General features: G+C 38.8%; 1 protein-coding gene across 1 annotated transcript; it reads right to left on the reverse strand.

The window, feature by feature from the left end:
• Positions 1-886: 886 nt before the first annotated feature.
• Positions 887-18,747, reverse strand: TEKT3 (tektin 3). The gene is made up of 8 exons (XM_015825498.1): positions 18,666-18,747; positions 14,221-14,828; positions 13,090-13,173; positions 10,637-10,707; positions 8,625-8,768; positions 7,324-7,546; positions 4,138-4,292; positions 887-1,260 (listed from the first exon to the last, which is right to left on the reverse strand). The coding sequence occupies exons 2-8, from the start codon at positions 14,797-14,799 to the stop codon at positions 1,044-1,046; spliced, it is 1,473 nt and encodes a 490-aa protein (XP_015680984.1). The 5' UTR covers positions 14,800-14,828; positions 18,666-18,747; the 3' UTR covers positions 887-1,043.
• Between the last annotated feature and the right edge of the window lie 3,338 nt (positions 18,748-22,085).

The following is a 22,085-nucleotide window of genomic DNA, read 5'->3' on the forward strand; positions in this document are numbered from 1 at the left end:
GCAGCTCGCTTCTCCCAAAAACGGTGTTTGCAGGCTTTTATAGAAAATGTTTCTTTTATAGGACCGAAGGATTTGCTTTATCTTCAGTTCCCTTCCAAGGTATCCCCTTGATTATACCAACATATTGTACCCAGTATAAAAATGTTCCTATGAGGAATCCGATTGATACTTTACTAAATTTACCTTAGTGCCAAACCTCTGCCTCAAAGGAAAGACAAACAATGATTGGTGTACATATAAAAATCTAATAACTTTGAAAAGCAAAAATTGAGAAGCTTCTTTTTAAAGAATATTCAATAATCCATATTGAAGCCCCCACATTCCCAAAAATGCACACAATGATTATTAGTTATTTGGGTTTCCTCTGGTTATTCCTTTTTCCACTGAGTTATAACAGTGGAATGGAAGAATTCCCATTTTGAAATGTTTACAACTGTATGCTGAGTTAGCAAGAATAAATTATCACTCTAAAAGCTGAATCAGGGTTGAAGACGTACAACCAGGATCAGAAGAAGTCATTTGCTTGAGTGGAGAAAACAGATAATTGATTTTATTCTGCCTTCTTAAGGCAATCTATCCCTTAAACTGATGAATAGGGGATTTAAAACAACCAGATTCCACTTTTAACAGAGGGAAACATAGTATGCTGTCTTTCCCCTTTTATTTCCCATACACTTCCTCCTATTCAGCTAGAACATATGACATCATTCCATATACAGTTATAAGTGGTAAGTACATCTGAGCTGCTGAATTATGGTCAGTATCATTAAAATTGGACTGTGTGCCACTTAGTTGCCTATAGCCTACAGCAACTGTTGTGTACTAAAGGAGAATATCCACCGAAAAGAGAAGAAAATACACTAGACACACCACGTAGGAAATAGCTGTATTCCTATGCAGAGAAACTTTTAATTTATGAAAATATAACCATGTCTTCAAAAATAAAAACTTCATAAAAGTGCAACAAAGCAAACCTCCCCTAGACACACTTTATTACTTAGTCAGGTCCATATTTCCCAAATTTCTTTGAAGTCACTACCCACCTATGTGTACCCCACCAGCCTCAGTGTGTTAGGGAAAGTCTTCCTCATCCCCATACATTTCTCCTGGTCAATGAAAAGTGAATTGGCTTTGACAGCAAGGTCGTGCTCCAAATTGGCTTTGGTGTGTAGCAGTGTCTGGAGAATATCTTCAGCATCTCTCAGTCTTTGTTGCAGTCCCTGGATTGTATCATCAATTTCATATACTTCATTCACAAGGCTAAGTGGGAAGAAAGCAGGGAAAGGTATTAATACATTATTTTTGTGCTTTAGGCTTTTCACCTCCTTTTCTTGTCAAAAATTCACCCAAGAGACTAGTTTATTTGCTGAGGGAGATAGATGGTTTAGAAATACGAAACATAAATAAATAGATAGATAAAACGAGGTGCATCAGAAATAGAAGCATGCTTTCAAAAGTGATGCATTCTGTTTAAAAATATATTCAGGGAAGTTATATTTCAAAGAATTTCAAAAATACCAAATTGGGGTACATGTATTACATTTCAAAAAGCTTGCTTTAGGTGACATAGTGTAAGTTAAAGAAAGCTGCATACGGAAATCTCCAGGTTAGGAAAAGCTGCAAACTTTTACAAATTAAAAATAATGCTTTGAAAAGCCTTTATCATTATTATTATTATTAAATACAAAGTATTTGTACTTACATAATATTATGCACTGTGTAAATAGCTATGCAACAAATCCTACAATACTCAATAACTTTTGCTTAGCATACTAGCTTTTCACAAGGAAGTCTCCCCCATAAATTGGTCATTTATTGCTCTCAATTGCATAAGAGTTACACTCCCCCCCTCCATGAAGCCAATGAAACAAAATTGTTTGAGAAAGAGTCAGTGTGACAAAGCAGCATTACTTAGGGGGAAAATGAGAAAAGAATGTAAAATTGTGGTTTCCTGTTTGCATACTAGTGTTTTCACATTGTCTCTTTTATGTCAGTTCAAGTGACTGGGCAAAACAAACTCTTCACTCTGAATATCTGAAGGATGAAGAAAAAGCAGAACAGATGCTTTCAAAAGGCACTCTAAGGTGCAACTTGATTTCTAGCGAGTGAACCAAATGGAAAAAGGAACCTAGAATCTCCATGAAATGTTACAGAAACAGTGTGCTTAGTCTTGTTTCCTGTTGCCTGTTGTAGCTGATACTAGGAGTTCAGAGGAAGTGTGCACGAGGAAGATTTTTCTTTGCCATCGCTCCTGAAGAGAGCCAGCTGGTCTATAACTGATTGACAGTTCATTCGCAAATTCTATCCAATCAGAAATGTCAAGTAAGCTAACTATTAGGGTTTGGCCTTTGAAGAACAGTTAAGAGTCAGACTAAGTCAGTTATACTTAGATATTATGGGTACCAGCAGGTCATCAATTTGTGGCCAAAATCATACTCTGGGTATACCTCTATTTTAGTTCTGAGTTTGCATCTGATTCATACTGTCCAAATTTAATTGTGAAATTAAAATAAGAAAATAAGCTCTTAAACAGAAAATCAAACTCTCACTGACTGCCAATTGAATGAACTGAATTAATGTTGTACATGAATCTAAAAGGCTAAATATATATGTGCAAATTAGAAAAAGGTTTTAAAAGCAGACATGGAAAGGGCTAAACAATACTGTCCCAACTCCTCTTTATTCAGTTTCCTAGGTGGTTCCAAGGGATGAAAGGAAAGTTCTCTTAGGCTCCAGGTCAAGCCTGTCGCATGAATCTTCCCCCCATCTTCCTCATTGGAGACTTTTTTAGGATGTCCGAATTGCTGTCAGGGAAGAAAGTCAGTTCTGGTGCTTACGGGCAGAGTAGTATCAATCCAACCAGCAACAAAATGGCAGTAAAGAGTTAGATTTCTCTACCGCTTTGCTTTCATCCAATGGTTGCCCTAAGAACCAGTTTGATATAGTAATTAAGTAATTTGTTATAGTAATTAAGGCACCAGTCTAGAAACCTGGAGACCATGAGTTCTAGTCCCATCTTGGGCACAAAGCCAGCTGGATGGCCATGAGCCAGCCTCTGTTGCTGTATCCTAGCAGGAAGGTAATGGAGACTCACTTCCAAAATCTTGCCAAGAAACTATGCTGTGGTTTCTCTATGGGTGTGTGCTGGCTCTGCAGTTGATTATGTTTTTTTTAAGGATTGAACCCCAGTTGAATTTGGGGTCCCTATATTTGTTTCACTGGCTCTTTCCTCCAAACTAGCATAATGTTTAGCTTGGTCATGGGCCAGGTTTAGTAGTAGCCTTCCCTTTCTGCCCTTAAGATATACGGGACTACAGTTCCCATAATCTTCACTTAGTACTGAGAACAGGTTGGGGGAGGTTATTCTGCAAAAAATATGCACTAAATATTACAGATGCCATTGGTAGGGTTCTTTTTTAAACCAGGAAACCAACAACCCAGGAGATGAGTGGCTGGTTCTTGTAAGTCCTGGAGTTAAGTAAGTCCTTAAAGTTATACTGAGGGATATTCAAAGGATCTGAAGCCACAATAGAGCATGGGACCATGTATTTCAGAGGATTCTGGGTTTTTTACAGGGACATTCCTCCAGAACGTTATGCTCCAGAACAAAGAAAAAATATGTTCAACTCCTTCTTGCCCTAAGAATTTATTGTTCTGTGGCTAGTTGATTAGTGTACTTCATCAAAATGTGTCCCTGAACAGTCTCTAAACATGCAAGCTTGTACATGAAAAATAGAGAAGGAGAATGTGATAAAGGGAAAGAATTGAACCACTAATTGTACTCTATATGCTTTGTATGAAGAAAGCTCTAGGCTTCATGCCTATTGAACCTCAGTAAAAGGGATCAGGTAGAAAATAATGTGGGATAAATCTGGAGAGCAGCTCTTAAACAGATAATATAGTTAAATTACATACATACATATATACAGTAGGATGGCCTGATTAAGACACTTTTCCAAAGGTCTGCCAACTTTGCTGTTTATAAACACTTTTTATTTATCTAATCCTTCCCCTTCCCTTCCCTTCCCTTCCCTTCCCCTTCCTTCCTTCCTTCCTTCCTTCCTTCCTTCCTTCCTTCCTTCCTTCCTTCCTTCCGATAATCCAATAACAAGGGTAGAGGATCTTGATTTCCCTTACCGTAATTGGGCAAAATCTCGGCAAAGTTCTACGTTAGGTCTACGTGTGCGTTCATCCAGACGAGTCTGGGCAACTTTCAAAGGAGGTCCTTTTTCCCGAATAGCCTTCCGAATCGCTTCTATGGTCATCTCTGTATCAAAGATTTCTTGAAGAGTCTACAATTTGGTAAAATAAGGGGAAGGGTTAGAAAATAAATAATGATATTTACATGTTTCTTTAATAAACACTATATTGGTTCCCCAGCCCCAGCTGCATCTTAGTTCTGTAAGACAACATAAATCCAGCCAGCGACTGCTGCATTAAATCAATCAATTCTGACCTTTTTTGCCACTAGATAATTTTTAAAGCAAAAATAGGGAAATTATTGAATGCATATAAAGTGATTATTATAGTAAATAGCCAGATCTTGACATGAAATTCAAATCTTGTTTTGCCTGGCCCTCGCTAATGCTGGGCCTGGCAAATGCCTTGCCCAATCTCAATCAACAGAACAGCCGTCCAAATGCTTCTCCCATCCCTGCAAAAGTTGTGCATTATGGGAAAGACTGACAGAGTGCAACACTGCAATAAATATCTCCCTATCCTATCTGGCAAAACTAGGTGGTCATGTTTTTTGCTATGCATCTCCAGGCCCAAGGCTATTTTCAAGGAGAATCTAATATTTCACGGGGGCTATCCCAACAAAAAGCTTTCATCAAGTGTCTCTTCTGCAATGAATGGGGAGAGGGTAGCCACTACAAGTAGCAGAAAGTTACATCCCCTTATGCTGCTCTCAGAAGTTACTACTGTTAGACTAGATCCAAGCTTGAAAGACAACAGTTTTGATGAGAGATTTTGTATTTATGAAAGTGGTCTGGGGAAGCAGGCAAAAAAAAAGAAAAAAAGAACCGCTGTCCTTTGCTTCTCAGAAATCATGAAAGAGGGAGAATTAACAGTGTGTTAAACATGCAAGAATGCCCTCACAGTTGTCCTAGGGAAACATATGGCCTGTGGAAATTGTTGATAATCCAGTAAAGTCTCCAGAGAGATTCTAGTTTATTCTCCTCTATCATCTTGTGAGAAAGAGGGAATCTTTCTTTAGGGCATAGGCTAACTCAAATCTCTAGTGACTTCTTCCTCCCTCACGACGCCCTGGGGGGAGAAAAATGCCATTCCAGATTGTTCAACTGGGGTGGGGGAAGGAATTAAAAACAGCAATCAGCTCTATCAGCTGTAGCAACCCCTCTTTGCAAACCATCTCTGCAGGGAGCTGCCGGTGGAGATTAAAGTGTTACTTGACACTGCAAAGTTAAATAAAATTATAAAAAAGGGAAGGCTGTTTAGGAAAGCCATGGTGCACCTCTGAAATTCTAAAATGTGAAAGTTACTGAGAATGAGTTAACTAATGTGCAGGTAGTCCTTGATGTATAACCACAACTGAGCCCAAAATTTCTATTGCTAAGCAAGGCAGTTATTAAGGGAGTTGTGCCTCACTTTACCACCTTTTTGCCACAGTTGTTAAGAGAATCACTTCAGTTGTTAAGAGAATCATATGGTCCCACCCCATTAACTTTGCTTGTTGGAAGCCGCTGGGAAGGTTACAAATGATAGCCACGTGACCACCACTCCCCCCAGAGAGAGCAACTGTCATAAATACATGCCAGTGACCAAGTGCCGAATTTTGATCATAAGTCACTTTTTCAGTGGCATTGTAATTTCAAATGATCACTAGATGAATATTTGTAAGTCAAGGACTATCTGTAAAGTTTTAACCACAAATGGAGAGCAAATCAGAGGCTTCCGATCATGACTTTTGAGAATTTATTCTGGGCTAGAAACCTGCAGGCATTTTTTAAAAAAATGTCTAATCGAAGGATCTAAAGAGCCACTTTGCTGTGGCAGTTAAGGCATTAGGCCAGAAACTAGGACACCATGAATTATAATCTCACCTTAGACATGAAGCCATCTTGGTGACCTTGGGCCATATTCCTCTAAGATTTGTTTTATTTACATCCATCACTACCCACAGACTTTCAAAGCCAGATGCGAATCAGCGATATAATAAAAATACAATAACACTAAGAGCAACTTTGGTGACAAGATTGAGGCATCAGGCTAGGAAGTGGGAGACTGTGAGTTCTAGTTGTGCCTTAGGCACAAAGACTGCTGGGTGCCAAGCCACTCTCTCTCTCTCTCTCTCTCTCTCTCTCTCTCTCTCTCTCTCTCTCTCTCTCTCTCTCTCTCTCTCTCTCTCTCTCTCCCTCTCTCTCTCTCTCAGCCCTAGGAAGCACGAAGCGGCCAAAAAGAACAACAAAAACCTCTTCTGAAAACTGAAGAACATTTCAGGAGCTTATCCACCAAAAGTCCAAAACTGACTTGAGGGGACTTAAAAAAAATAATCAAAGGATTTACATATACAGATCTCATTGACTTCAAAAGAGAACATTTAGGTAAAGATAGGTGACTGCTAAAAATCTGAAACAGCTAAGGTCTAGTCTGTGATTTAAGTTATTATAATTGCTTGTAGATGGACTTTCTCTGGTTTTCCATTGTCTGGAACTTGCACAAATCCCTTGCACCAATTAGTGGGTTTCCTCTTTTCCATCACTGATTAACTGCTTTAGCAACTTGAGATACCCCCATTTTGTCATTTTGGAGTAGTTGGCCAGCTGGCAATGTTTATTTATTAGTTTATTTATATTTCATGTTTCCAGACCACTCTCAAGGGAAGTTATATGTATATGTTATAGGTTATATGTATAATGTATATGTTATACAGTATGTTTACTTATCTTGCTGAAAAAAGAAGCACACAAAGCAGAGATAAGAGACACGAGAGCAGGAGGGTAATAGAAGCCTTATTTTGGCACTCTCTCCACGACTAACTGAAGAGGATGCTGGTGAATTTTGGCAAGTATTGCATCAGCTGGTGGTGATGACATCTTAGCTTCTAGCTGGACTGGTTCTAAGACTGAAGACGTTACTTGGATAAGCAGCAAAATGTTTCAAACCAGAAAAGAAGTGCAGTTGCCATGACCGAACTTCCAGACAACTCTACCTGGATAACTGAGAATCTTCACTGACATACTGGGATGGAGATATTTACATGAGATCAGAATATCTGCAGAAATCCTTGTGCAATTTCTGCAATAAACCACAACCCCTGAGAAAGGCACTGTAGAGTTCAAGTTGGGAAATTGATCTCACCTTAGCCAGATGAGCCTGAATCTTATTTTTGGCGTCAGCAGTTTCAGAGATGCGGTTGGTAAAGGCAACATTTGCTCTGTTAAATTGGTTCCACATCTCATTGGCAGTCACCACAAGCAAAGTTTCAATATCATCCCTGAGCTTGGAAGAGGCAGCCCGCTCACTCTGGGAGCGCAGAATGTTATCATCAGTAAATTTGGCCCAGGATTCTGGCACTGAAATCCTGGGAAAGTAGAAGAGACAAACAAGCAATTTGTAAATAGTTATGTGTGGCTCTTTCTTGAAACTAATTCTGGATATAAAGGTGTCCCAGTTACGTTTGCAACATTTGAGTTGTTTAACAATTCCATCTGTGGTGTTTGGACATCCCATTTTTAAGCATGTCTTAACTATTTTTTTCCTCTGTGAGAAAGAAAGGAGAGGGGAGGAGTCAAGGAGGAGGAGAGATGTGAATGCAAGAAACTGAAGTATAACTGCAGTCAGAAATGCTGGTGTTGTAGTCAAGCCTGCCAAAATCTAGCCTCCTCCACAAATATTAATTCGTTCACCACATGTATTGCTTTTAAAAAAAGGAGGGGGAGGTATAATTCAGTAATCATCATCTTACATACTGTTTAGTATTCTGGATATTCTTAAATGAGCATGAAGAAGCATTTTATAATGGTGGATTGTTCCATTTTATTGTTCCAACTTTCTGACTGGAGGGGAATTTTTCTGGAGCACAATCTGATATTACAAATGGAATAGGTGGAAGGTGGTGCTGGTTCTGGTGCCAATTATTTTTCTGTATTTCCAGTATTTTGTAATTTAATTCCCACTAATTCAGCCAGCATTTTAGCAGAAATCATAAGAAAGGCACCAGCTTGTCTATCTTTATAGCTTGTAAAAGCCTTTGCAACAATTAGAGCAAAGGAAGGCAATTGCCTTTGTTACAGAGGCTGAAGATAGTCTTTGTTCAACCTACATGAGCTAGGTTGAACTGATATGTTTCAGAGACATCCACTTTTTAAAAAGGAGAAGTTGAAAGTCCATTTTTTTCTTATGCATGGAGAAGAGCTACTCAATACAGAATAATGCAGGAAGCCATCNTAGCCCTTGGGTTTCTATAATGAACAAGAAGGGGTGCATGTCACTGAAGGTGGCGTACAAAGGAGTCTCCCCTCCTTTTATTTTGACAACAACCCTGTGAAGTAGCTCAGAGAGACTGAATAACTCAGAGTTATCTATTGAGTGGCAAGTCTGAATTTCTGTGGTCCACGTCAAACAGTTTAACCACTGTCAAGCCTCCATTCAACACTTACGTAGCATCAAACCGCTCTACACCTCGAAAATAGCCGATGCCATCAGATGTATTCCTGAGACTGTGACATTTGTCATCAATTCGGTGAGCTGATTGCTTGTCACTCAAGTCTTTCTCCAGCTCATGCTGGGCTGACCTATCAGCTCTGTAGTGAAATGAGGGTCAGAAAGTAAACTAAGATTATAACTTTTGCAAAGAAAATCATTAACCTTCTTAAACTCCTTTATCTCATAATGATGGCAAACTGAGTGTTAAAACAAAACCAGAACATACACATATACATATACACACATGTGCGCATACACACACACATACATACATACATAGTTTAAAAATCATTGTATTCCAAAGGCTAGAAATGAACAAAACCAGCCAACAGTGCTTACCCAAAAGCTTGGGGGAACAATTGAGCATTTAAAGGAAAGATCATCAGGGTCAGGGCTATCTGGATCTCCAGGGGGATGTCCCATAGGGTAGACACTGTGACACAGAAGGCATGACTCCTAGGTCCCATGAGATGGCACTGCCTAGGAATCCTAACAGAAAGGAGCATGCCCATCCATTTGCTAGGGCATGCAAAGACAAATAGTTGGCCCTGCAAATAGGGCATGCAGAGATAGGTGGTCCTGCAAATGGCCTAGCCCTCCATGTAGAGTTTTATAGGTGACAAAAAGCACCTTGAATTTCACTGGGAAGCTGACTCAGTGCAGCTCACAGAAGAGAATTACAGCAGTATATTGTGAAATGTTCCAAACAACCCAGGTTGCTGCATTCCAGATCAGTTTCAGTGTCTGAATGCTCGTCAAGGGCAGTTCCATATATAGGACATTACAGTAATCTAACTCAGGACCAGCTAAGGTATGAATCACTGTGAGTAAGGGGTACTGCTACCTGTTTTAAAAGGGACAGTTATTTTCCCTCTCCTCCAGGGCTATCACTGGACCCAACAGAACTGGACAATTTTAGCCCAGCCTCCCTGGCCCTTTTCAGTAGATATACAGTATGATGCACACATATTCTACTCTAAGAGCTAGAGTTTTGTAATGCTGGATTTCTCTTGCCCAAATTGCATATTTTGCACTATGAGTCATGTGTAGTTATCTAGAAGCAAGTGTGGTGGTTGGTTGAGTGTATTACTAAGATCCACTCTCAACTCCCATCCTCACCACATCTTTGACTTTCCTATTTTAGGGGAGATCTCAGGGCATTCTACTCACATCTAAGGGAACATTACCAGAAATTTCTGGGCAGTCAGGAACCCAATTTTATCACAGATTCATATCATCCAGAGGCTTTTGCTTATTTTCATATAAAAGCAAATCAAGCCCTCTTCTTCAGCTTCCTCTGCTCATTACTAGATAGGTGTGAATGAGAAGATGGGGAAGTTGAAGATGAGTCTTGTTCACATTGTCTTCTCAGCTTTCAGAGAGCAGGTTGATTGTCTGGATAGAACTTGACTACAGACAACTAAAAATGAATCTCTGAGACACTGACTCTCCAGACATTGAGAGTCTTGTGTTGAATCAACACAAGACTCTCAATGCTGATCCAAAATTGAAAAGGGGAATTTTATTCAGATTTTCCCAAATGGTGAAAATCATTTCCATGGAGAAGAGGAAGAGAAGTTATAAATAGCCATGAGTCTTGGGTCTGAATAAAGGTCAGAACAGATTATCTTTCTTTTATCTTGACTTTATGACATTATGAAGGACTGGAAACAGATTGGCACCTGCTAATTTATTAGGCATTGCTGTAGGCCCTTGAGACCTAAAGTGCTTTTCAAAGACCTCCAACATTTACCTATGTCTGTTACCAATACTGTATATTTAGAATCCAGTTTTATGACTCCTACACATTTGGTTTCTTTATGATCTTGCTAGAGAAGAAAACCATGAACATATAGGAAATGATTCTCACTATCAAGCTGTGCTATGGAGAAATTGATCAGGTGGTCACCTCAGAATTTATTTCTAAGGGCCTTTTAAACGAAGTTGAGATTAAATGTTTTCTTACGCAAGCTGGGCCATTGACTTATCCAAGTGTCTTCTCATTCTCTCTTGGCATGAATGGATGACATCAATCTCCTGGTCAAGTTAGAAAAACAAAAACCCTATCATATATTTCCAGGGATTAGTAAAAATGTTCAGATTTATACATTTTGAAAAACACCCCTATTTGTCCTCTTTGTTCAAAGTGGAAGATACATCTCTAGTCCTCCAGGACCATCTTTTTCATTCAGATTTCGGTCACCAATCCTAGGGCTTTGCAAACGATATAACTTTCGATATTACTGGATTTGGCAGGATTAAGATTTTAACCTTGTTTTGAGAGCTTCTGCAAAGGATTGTGAGAATAATCTTAAGAGACAGGAGGAAGAGCTTCAGCCTAGACAATGGTCGGATAAACAAAACCTGAGTCCAATGGAGGGATGGAGGTGGAGAAAGCATCTCAAAAGGGAACTTTCCTAGTTGTCTGGAAAGTAAAGACCCGGGAGAAGGGAAATAGTTTCAGATTTGCAAGATTCGGTCTCTGTAGCCTAACTACCAGGACACCATGATTTTGGTGTACTATCTGCACTACTTTGAAGGGCTGAGAGCTGGTTTGGTTTCTGTAAGATGCCAAGTAGATATGTTTTCTCATTCCAATCTTTACTTTAGACCAGAGTTCATAAGTTTGGACTTTGCTGTAAAGGCATCCTTGGAGATATATCTATTTTCAACTCCATCTATGGAGTTATCTATTATCTTACCTTATCTATCCATCTATATACAAATTCCATAAATTCCAAATTCTTATTCCACTAATCGTTTCTGGTTGTTATTGCAGTCCTTTACCTGACTGCAGTTCCTTGTTGCTATTATTAGTCTCTCATTAATTTGAAAGAAGATAAATAGTGAATAAATAGTCTGTGGAATTTTTGAGCCATACTTTATAAGATAGACTCTGGCCCACAAACTCTTCTTTATTGCATCCACTGGTCAGCTACATACCCCCACTGACCCAAATATCATTTTGTTTTGATTTAGTTTCTAGAAACATTTCACTTCAATGTTGATATCCACATGCCTTTGGTCCAGGCAATAGTAAGGGACACACAATGATCAAGGACTTAATTTTTTTTCAAGCCCTCCCCCACCCCAAATTAAAAATCCAACTTTCTTTTGGGTAAAAGCATTCTCTTGATTGCTTTGGGCGGTAAATTAACAGCATTAACAAACAGGTATTGTGTTTTGGAATTTTTCAAAAAATATGAATAAAATGGATAATGTAATTGGCTGGTCCAGATGTTCCTGACTCTCATGAGAACTTTTTCATGAATCATGATCTTTGATCGAGAACACTGGCAAAAACTGTGCACAGATTACAGCTTTGGCTCAGCTCTTAATGTGTGAAAAGGGGTCACATTACGTGGAGAAGTTTGTGACCCAGAGTCTGGGGCTCAATATTATCTAACAAGACCAGAACCAACGGAAGCTTATAAATGAAGGCTTCAAATTGTATCCGTCCAACTTTAATAATTATCAGAAATAGAAAGGTCAAGATTGTGAGGAACATCAAGATTTATAGCCCTTAGCTGACAGTTCACATACTAAGGAACATTCCATCACCCTCTTTCTTCGACGACTTCTTCATTTGTGAACTCTTCCCCTTCGTGTTTATTCCTTTCCGGTTCTCCGTCCTACATGTTTCCTTCTGACTCGGTTCTCCGTTTAGGTTCTATCGTTACTCTGTTCACTTTACAAACGACCCTGTAAAGGACTGAAGATATTGAAAACGTTTATAGGTCTTTGATGACCTTCACCAGAAAAACGAACTTATTAAATAGTGTAAAGAATCGTAAGTATTCCAGGCACAGCATTTCTATGAATTTTCAGTCAAGGAATGATTCTTAAACCAATTGCTTTCCTGTACCAATTGTATGCTTAAAACATGAATATGTGGTATCGCAAAGCGTCTCTTGTGTTGTTTTCCTTTAACAAGCTGTCACTTGTTCACGTCTGTATTTATTTACTTACTTACTTTCATAATTGCCCAAGCCCACAGGCCATATTTTAGCCACCCTAACTGTGAACTGATCTGAAGGTAACTCTGAGTAGCTAAGAAAGGAATGGTGTGAGCAGTCTCATGTGCTGCAAGACAATGTCCATAATTGCCAGACAGGACAGGAGAGATGACATTTGTAGTCTAAAATATCTGAAGACAAAGCAGTTTGGGCAAAGTTGCACTCCCAATGAATAGAAAACCATGCAAGCTTAAACTTTGAACGATGAGCACACAATTGGTGCATTTGGGCCAAACATTCTCTCTCAGCCCAATCTACCTCACAGGGTTGTTGTTATGGGAAAAATATGAGGTGGAAGTTACAGTATGTTGGATATGTGCACTGACTTGAATTATTTTTAAAAAATAATAAGGCAGGATAAAAACAAACAAATTTTCCCTTTTCAGGTGTTAAATGAGCTTACGGTCAGCAATTGTTTTTCCACATCATCATGAACAAGATCTATGCCCATTCTCTTCTCTCGGTGAAGGAGGCATTCCTGGGCTACCTAAAGAAGGAGACAAAAAGTTGTTGTGTATCTCTGTGTTGAGATATTTTAAAAAACTGCTGAATCTGTTCCAGGATTGGAAAGTATGTTGCATATTGAAAAAGCTATTCTTCTCCAACACCTGTATGTCTCTTCAGTGACAGGAATGGCCTTCCTATCTGTCTAATGTGTTTTTTCCAAATTCTTTCCTTTAGAACTTTAAAAATCTGTATTTGACCATTTCACACAGAATCACTCAATTATCCAATAGCAAACATCGATTTAGGGTTATTCAAACAAACAACAGGAGAGGGACAAAAATGTGAAATATATTTCAATTTATTCATTTATTTAAATATTTAATATTTTATGCATACATTCATACATTCAAGGAAGGAAGAAAGGAAGGGGGAGGGAGGGAGGAAGGAAGGAGGGAGGGGGGAGGGAGGGAGGGAGGGAGGGAGGGAGGGAGGAAGGAAGGAAGGAAGGAAGGAAGGAAGGAAGGAAGGAAGGAAGGAAGGAAGGAAGGAAGGGTCACCACAAACAACACTGATGATTGAGCAGCTTTGTAAATATGGAATGTATAGTATAGGGAGAAAATGAAAGGGATAAAAATAAAATAGAGCAGGAAGAAACGAACTCTGGAGATAATTATTTCTGCTTTGCAGGTTTCAGTTTGTGTTCACCTGCTTATCAAACACAGAGGAAGAATAGTTGCTTTTAAATCACAAATAAATTCACTGATACTGATTTCCCCCCCCCTTCAAACTGAAGTAAAAAAAAGAGTAAGAACACCATTGCTTTGATTCCTACTGGACTGCTAGTGTCATCAAAGCCAAGAGGAAATTATATATGGCTACAGTTGAAATGGAAGCTAAAGATAAGCATTTTACGCCTCACAAAGTACATGAGATACTTATTTATTACGAGAAATGCACAAAACATCTAGACTGCTGCCAAGTGATCTAAAATAATTTTACTGGAACCTAAGAGGGCATTTAAACATCTGAAGCACAGCAGGTATCACTGAAATATCAAATATGTTATCAATTGAATTGATTGGTTTACCTGAAGGGGCCCTTCAGTTTCTACCAATGCTCTTTCTAGACGTTTCTTCATCTCTGTAAGAGCGTTTGTCTCTCCAATCATTCCGTCTACTTCATGGTTGAGCTCTGTTTTCCAAAATACAATATCATTGACTCGCTCTCCTATATTTTTGGTTGTTTCTGTTTGGGTTTTCCGTGTCTGTTGATCCTTATCCTGGATCATCCGGGAAGTATCCACTCTCATTTTCTCAGCATTATGCCGTGATGCTTCTGATTCCTTGTAGTTGGTCAGGTTTGTTCTGTACCAATCATCAGGAGAGTACCTGCTAAAGAGTGCTGTTCGGTTGGACACAAAGGGGAGCATGTTGCTTGCGGTGACCCCATGAGAACTCTTGGAAAATGGTGCTAAAGTCGGAGTGATAGCGGCAACTTTATAATAGGTGCTAGGTCTCCAAGGAAGGCTCAGACTGTGAGTTAAAGAATAATGAGGGAATCGATTCTTATAACTTGATGCCATGGTGCTGATGGCTGGCAGAAAATTTGATGGTGTTGGTCTTGGATGGGCATATGTAGCTGTCAAGGTAGAACCTACGAGCTCCATTATGGCGAAAATATATCCAGTCAGGTGTCCTGCACCAACAAAAGGAAACATAGAAATGCTTGCAAGAAAGTCCCACTTAAACACAATAAACTCAAAACCCAGTTGGCAAAGGCTGCTCATCACATGCTGTTGATTCTTGAGTATCATGAAAAGGTTAAGCAATGATCTGTCCTTTAAATTTATTATTGTTAAATTTAGATTTCTGTTGCAGACAAGTCTAAAAATAGCTCTTTAAGATGTATAGCTTTTTGTATCATAAATACTTATTCAGGAAATGTTGCACTTCAACTCTCATGTTCTTGTAATATTGGCCCACTAATAAATAGCAGATACCTTTAGACTGCTGTAACAACAACAACAAAATACCCTAAACTAACTTTCCTCATGGGAATATACCATCATAAGTATGTTATGATAAGTAATTCATTGTGTTTCTCTTAATTAATGTCTCAACTCATTTGCTGTTCTTTCAGATGAATCATTGAAAAGTCCAACTCCATATAAATCCTTGTGGCTGCATACCATGTACAAATTTCATACTGAACCTTCATTTTTAGACAAATTCAGAATTTGTATGAAAAAAAAATGTGTTAAAGGATGTGTGACTTTACTGATTATGGGAAATGAGCCTTTGTTCCAGACTCATTGCCAGGTTTATGTCTACTATTTTAGAGTTTCTGAGAAGAAATGGATTGAATATTGGATGTAAATGGTAGAAATTCAAGTTCAAATCCAGGGATTAACTGTGAACTTTACTAAGTAGTCTTGGGAACCATAATCCTGATCTAACTCTTTTATGAGTTGATCGTACACCTAAAGCGCTGTCAGACAAATAACCAAAGAATTACTCAATAAGAAATTAAAGATAGCACAATATGGTCAATTGCCTCATTGGCTAAGGTAGGTAAAGCAAATATTTTATTTCATCCTGGGATTGAATATGTGAATGTCAGTGGCGTGTAGCCAGTAACCTTAAGAAAAAAGATCACCCAAGGTCAATTCTTTGACAGTGTCTTTTTAGAATCAGAGTAGTAACACATTTGAAATAGTATTGAAAGCTTATTTTGGAAACAACAATCATAAGAAAGATTGTTGGTTCAAATAACCACAAGCTAAGTCAGTCCATTGTCCTTTTCAGTTAGGCTTATTGTCTGCTGGAAATCTAATATCCCTGACCATCTAATGTAAATACCTGGCTGGTACATAACCCACAGTTCAATAACAAATACAAAAGATTCTACTGAGCTGAGGAAACTTTATTGCAGCTGCAAGAACAGAAGAGAAGTAAAACCAAACCCTTTGGTTTAATTAGACAGACAATAAAGATGGCAGCTAAAAATGGGCATCACATGATGACAGAGGCTTTGTGGGGGTTAGCCGCCCTGAGTCCCATGAGGAGAAGGGCGGGGTACAAATTAAATTAATAAATTAATAAATAAATAAATTAACACCCTCATGTTCCACATTAGGTTTTTTTACTGCCATTCTAACACACATTTGCCTTTAATGCAATAGCACTACAGTAATTGACATTTAATTAATGATCTTCTGCATGTCTTTGAAATACAATACCTCCTTTTTAATAATACCCAAATTCACCATTTTTCCATTGGACTCAATGGGCATCTATTATTTACTCTCTCGAATTACAAAATTAAGACAGGGAGCATTGCTTGTTATTGTTTTTTGCCAACCTGTTTCTGAGCTTCTCTGCTGTTTTCTCACAAACTACAACGTCTTCAGCAGGATTTCTTTGTGTATAGGGCTGGAGGGGTGGGGGTGGGGAATGAAGTTTCCCTCTCTCTCAACAACTCTGGTCAAATTTGTTGGTTTCCCATAGCCTGATTAAGCAACATCCTGAAAAATAGGTCCTTGGTGGAAAAAGGGGAATTTCTCCTTCTTTCTACCAGCTTTATTCAACATAAAGAAAGGAAGAAGAATAGAAAAGGAATAAATATATGTGTGATGTTTCTGTTTTTGTGTGAATGGATATGGAATTTCAGATCCATAAGCCCATCTAAACATAGGACCTTGAGGGGAGAGGGGAGCCCTACTCTTAATATACCCAGACCTAAGGAGCTTGTCAGCCAGTTTGGTATACAGTAGTGGGTGACCTTGGGCCAGTCACTCTCCCTCAGCCCTAGGAAAGAGGCAATGGCAAACCAGTTCTTGCCAAGAAAAATGCAGGGACTTTCCCAGGTTATCAACAATACTAACCCCAAAAGAATCAATCAATCAAACAAAAAGTGAGTCTGTCAAATAAGCTTTTGAAGCAATTTCTAGCAAGCATGTTCATAAGCCTCCTAACAGCCTAACATTGTGGGTCATGTGATGGTTTGTGCTGTCAATTTGTTTAGAAGCCATGTTAAGCCTTGCATAAAATGCATAGAAATTTACACAAGAAAAGGTGAGTTTGGACCAGAGAATAAAAAGCCTTTCCCATTGCTCAGCTAAACAAATTCTAACCTGCGCTCATCTGCAGAAATTTTTACTCAGACTTTTTTACAATCCTGTAACCCCTTAATTCAAGGTACAGTCAGGTGTGATTGGATGGAGCTGAGTGATTACTAGCTGGATTCCCTTCCTGATGTCACGCGGAGATCACAGCAGATATTGTTTTCATTCAGACCTATATTGTGCATTATGTCATACTGTTTCTCACACTGTGTTTATAATTATTTGTTATTTGAGGAAATGGAATAAGGTCAGAAAATCTAAGCAATGATAGCCATATTGCTATTATTACCACTACTACTATTACTACAACTATCATAGTATCCTTTCTTATCTTCAACATCCACGAACAAGTGATGTTTAAATAATGCATAATTTTAAACAGCAATCAGACTTGGGTTATTTTATATCTATTTTTGGAAATAAAATTATATGCCCCAAATTGCCCGATAGTTTTTTATTTGAAACTACAGCAAATGGATGAGGGGAAAAAAATAATGCTCCTGTAATAAGGGAATCAATTATCTACTTTCAGCTTGGTAAATCTAAGTGTCTTTTAAATTCAGCTGCATTGATTTATTCCCACTGGGTCAGATGACAAAAGATCTGTTAAATAAACATTCCAGAACAGTTGCTAGAACTGAAGCCTGGGGCAACTGGGTTCCCTTAATTACAAATTAGCAGGTTTATATTGTACTTCTGTTGAGGTATGACATTTAAAGGTCTGCTTTCCTTCTCCCTATTGCTATTATGAATAAATTATTATGCCCCCTTTCACACTGAAGTTTATAGAAAGGGATTGAGAGCAGAATATTATCGAGATAACCATCTTATGGCATCTACTTTCCACCCACAAATGATATCCTTGATCTTTCCATCCCCAGATTTCTGCATTAACTTTCAGATCAATGAGAATAAATTTTAAGTAAAATTCACATAATATGTAAACATTTTGGGATGTTATTAATATATTGCTATTATTTGAATTCTGTTTTCCCTTTAACCTTTTCCCCCATACTTCACTTTTCTGCTTTGTCCTCTTCCTCTTTCACATCCCAGGGAATTTACGTAACCTTTTTACATCTTTATTATATATCTTCTTTTGGCTTTGTGCAGTGGATTAATTTCAGGAGGTAGGTAAGGAGCAGAAGGATAGTATTCTCTTAACTGGCCCCTATGGTTTCACTTTCCATGGACCAATCCAAAGACTCATTTCCAATGAAGCCATGAGTGGGAAGAGGGTAACTTGCCCTGTGCCTGTCGATCTGCTTATTTCACTCTTGAAGGGCAGACAAGTAAGACACTGCCTAGAAGATTAGTATGTTCTATGATAGCTGAGTGTTCCTTGAGAGATGCTGCCTCCCTGTGTGCCAAGAGAGGCCTTCAGAGAAGCCAGAGTTGCTGCTACTCACCTATCTGCAGATGGTGCTAAGGAAAGGATGGAAAAACCTCCTAGATCCACAGGTTGCTACTCATACAGTGCCCAGTGTTTCTACTGTTCTTCCCTCCCACTCAAGGCTTCTATCCCGCCCTCTCACATTGTGACATACATCCTTCCAGGTCCGCACCATTGGTTAAAAGGAGAGTGGAAGAAAGGGGGGGGGCAGAGGAGCGAGGTTGTTATGGACTCACTTGCTGCTTAGTAACTCTATTCCCTGTCTGGTAAAGGAGGAAGGGAGGAGGAAGAAAAACTGGCAGGGGAGAAAAAAAGCTTCTGAAAAGATCATTACTCAGCACGAGCTATTAACTGCACACATGTGGGGGGCAGAAAGTGTGCAGCGGTGCCCATCCTTCCATGGAATGTAAAATTGCACAACTAATAGAGTAAAAATGCCAGTGAATCTCTAGCTGTATGAAGCCAGAACAGGTAAAAAAAAATATTTGCAGGATAACTGAGCAACTAGAGACTCAGGGGGAAAAGGAGTAAAAAAATAAATAAATCCTTAGTTAAATACCACAGTCATCATGATTGCCATGGATAACTTGAGCTGAAGTATCATTTGAAAATAAAATTCTTCCATAGAACTAATGATTTGTTTTTTTTAACTTATATAAACTTTGTGGGGAGAGATATGTGAAATGTGTTGCTGTAGCAAGCAAACTGAATCCTGAGAAGAAAATCAAACCATAACCCTCAGTGGCTGATACTACACTCATACAGCATCTTTTAACAATGCTGTTCTGTTCACATTTACTTATAAATAAATCCCACTTTGTTCACCGAAGTTTACTTACTGTCCAAACCTTTGCACCTAAATGGTGTTTTTGAAACCCAGCCTAATGTATGCAAAACATGGCATCCCAATAAAAAACACATTATATAGATTAGAGAGCTGTGTTGCTAAAATCTAAATGTAGTGAAGTACATATCAAACCTATTGAGATTCTCTTGGCACCCCAAAATCCAAAACAATCTTTGTTGCTTACTTGCACCTGGCTGAAGAAGGAACCTGGTCTCCTGTTGCAGTTGCTGTGCAAGTATTTGTAGGAAGAGTCTGTTCAGCTTTCCTTTCCAATCATGCTCTATTATTAATCATGAGTTACAGGGTTTTTATTTATTTATGTGAGTCAGGAAGGAAAGCAAAGCAACGTTCAAGGGATGAGCTGGACGTGCTACCCATGTACAGAGAGAATGTTCTTGAGAAAAGTTGGTTGGGAATATGAGGAATACTCCAAGAATTCAGTGGGTTTATGACTGATATTAAGTGGGAGGTTACAAAATGGATGGCCAGACTCGGTCCTTTAAACATGGGTACTCGGTTGGAGCACAGTTACTGTGATCAGAAGTCATACTCATGGCAAAAATAGAGCTTATGCCTTTGCCTAGTCTAAACTGTTGCTGAATGAAGGTGAATATATGTGTCCCAGGATGATGCTGCAGGATCCAACCTGTGTTGGTCACCATGACCAGAGGTTTAGTCTTCCAAGTTTTTGGACTCATGCATGGCCTTCCAATTATTTTTGCCCTCCAATTATGTTTTTGTGAACCCTTGTAAACATTTGGTGTCCTCTGTATTACTAAAACCTCCTTCATCTCTGGACATTTCTTGATTGCTGGCACTTGGAGTTTTAGATCTCCAGTCCTTTTGGTTCAGGTGGGCTTATTTAAAATGTTGGCACTGTCACAAAATGGCTGCCTTGAAGGGGACATGCATATTCCTAACGTGACCATCCTTGTGAAGGTAGACAGCCATAAAACACCAGGAAGTGAATTGGTGAGAATATTTCCTGCTTCCCCTTCTTATACAAGGGCAATTCGGAAATAAACCTCCATTTGACCATGTGTGAGAAATAGGCGGGGATAGTGCCTCCTGTCCTATGGTGCTGTGCACAGTAGTTCAGTGGGCAGTGAGGAGTGGAAGGAGAAGGTTACGTTGCAGTTGACTCATCCGCTAGATAAATTGAAAATGAACCCTGCCATAGAAAATCCCGCCAAATGTGAAGATGCCAAAGGAGTACTGCTGGTGAAGTTCATGGAGTGTGGTTCGATCATCAATTCAGACATCTACTGTGAAATGTTATGAAAATTCAGACGAGCCATTCATAACATGCGTCGGGCATGCTGACTTCCGGAGTGGTCTTGGTTCATGATAATGCTCGCCTGCACACTGCTAGACGCACCCAAGAACTTTTGAAGCAGTCCGTTTGGGATGTTTTTGATCACACCCCCCACATAGCCCAGATTTGGTGCCGAGCAACTACTACTAAGGAATTTCAAGCCTTGTAAGACATTATGACAAGTGCCTCAATCTGAATGGCGACTATGTCAAAAAGTAATGTAATGTTGTAGTTTTCTAATGTGTATAATAAAAGTTCTCTATCTGCGAATGTCTGTCATTGATAACCAAATGGAGGTTTATTTCCAAATTGCCCTCGTACCTTCTCCTCAAGGAAAATATATCCTGGGTGAAATTTTGAACATATATATTCTTGCTGAATAAACATTTTATCACACAAAATATTTTATCACATATCTAGGATACGCAGTAAGCCAATATATGTATTTCATGTCTTCTTCCCTTCTTCGTTGGAAATTTGGATTTTTCAACACTAACAGTTCAGCAAACGAAGAGGTGGAGGATTTATAATACTCTTCCTCAATTCTTTTTTCAGCAAAAACAGATGCAGAGATATCCAACTCGCTTTATAAACAAAGTGCTGGGAAACAAGAAAGTTATTGATGTGGCTTTCCTAATGCTAACGTGAATGTTGTTTTTTTGACCCATTAGGTTTATGTAGATGATAATAGCACATCAGCGCATAAGGAGTGATTGCTGAATCAGATCATCCAAGCTTAATGGCTAGTTCAGCATTCTTGCTTTATAGATGCTTTTGAGAACATTAAAAGCAGAACAGGAGGACAAGATCCTCCCCACCTCATTACTCTTTTCCAGATTGCAAGTAATATATCTAAAGGCATTAAAAGTATTCTGGCCTGCTTTCCATCGAAGCTGATTGTTTGATTGTGGTCTTTCAATAATCATAATCATAATAATTTATTTTGTTGTATGCCACGCAGATTGGCCAGATTACAAAAACTAAACAAAGAAATGAAGTAGATATGATACTTTGCCTCCTTGAGGTAGAATTCCCCCATCAAAATTCAAATGACTATAGAAAATTGCCACTAGAGGTGGGATGGTATTCTCAACTGCCTAGGCTCAAAGTAAAAAACCTAAGCCATAATGTGGCTTAGTATATTATATGAACACAACCATTGTAGCTTGTAAATCATAGTTTATACCTTAGTGCAGATGTGAGGAGCGATGGCCCCTTTATGACTTCTGGACTTCAACTCCCAGAAATCCTAAGTTGTAGTCCACAAGTATAAA

This window comes from Protobothrops mucrosquamatus, unplaced genomic scaffold (genome assembly GCF_001527695.2).
Source record: "Protobothrops mucrosquamatus isolate PMUCROS unplaced genomic scaffold, P.Mucros_1.0 scaffold2666, whole genome shotgun sequence".
NCBI classification, from domain to species: Eukaryota; Metazoa; Chordata; class Lepidosauria; order Squamata; family Viperidae; genus Protobothrops; species Protobothrops mucrosquamatus.

What these genes read in the sequence shown, in the direction of transcription:
- TEKT3 (XM_015825498.1), bottom strand. Translation starts at nt 14,799, where the DNA reads ATGGAGCTCGTAGGTTCTACCTTGACAGCTACATATGCCCATCCAAGA. An exon ending in AAACTGAAGGGCCCCTTCAG is followed by an intron (nt 13,174 to 14,220) that starts GTAAACCAATCA and finishes CTCCTTCTTTAG; the next exon opens with GTAGCCCAGGAATGCCTCCT. An exon ending in TGGAAAAACAATTGCTGACC is followed by an intron (nt 10,708 to 13,089) that starts GTAAGCTCATTT and finishes TAACTTGACCAG; the next exon opens with GAGATTGATGTCATCCATTC.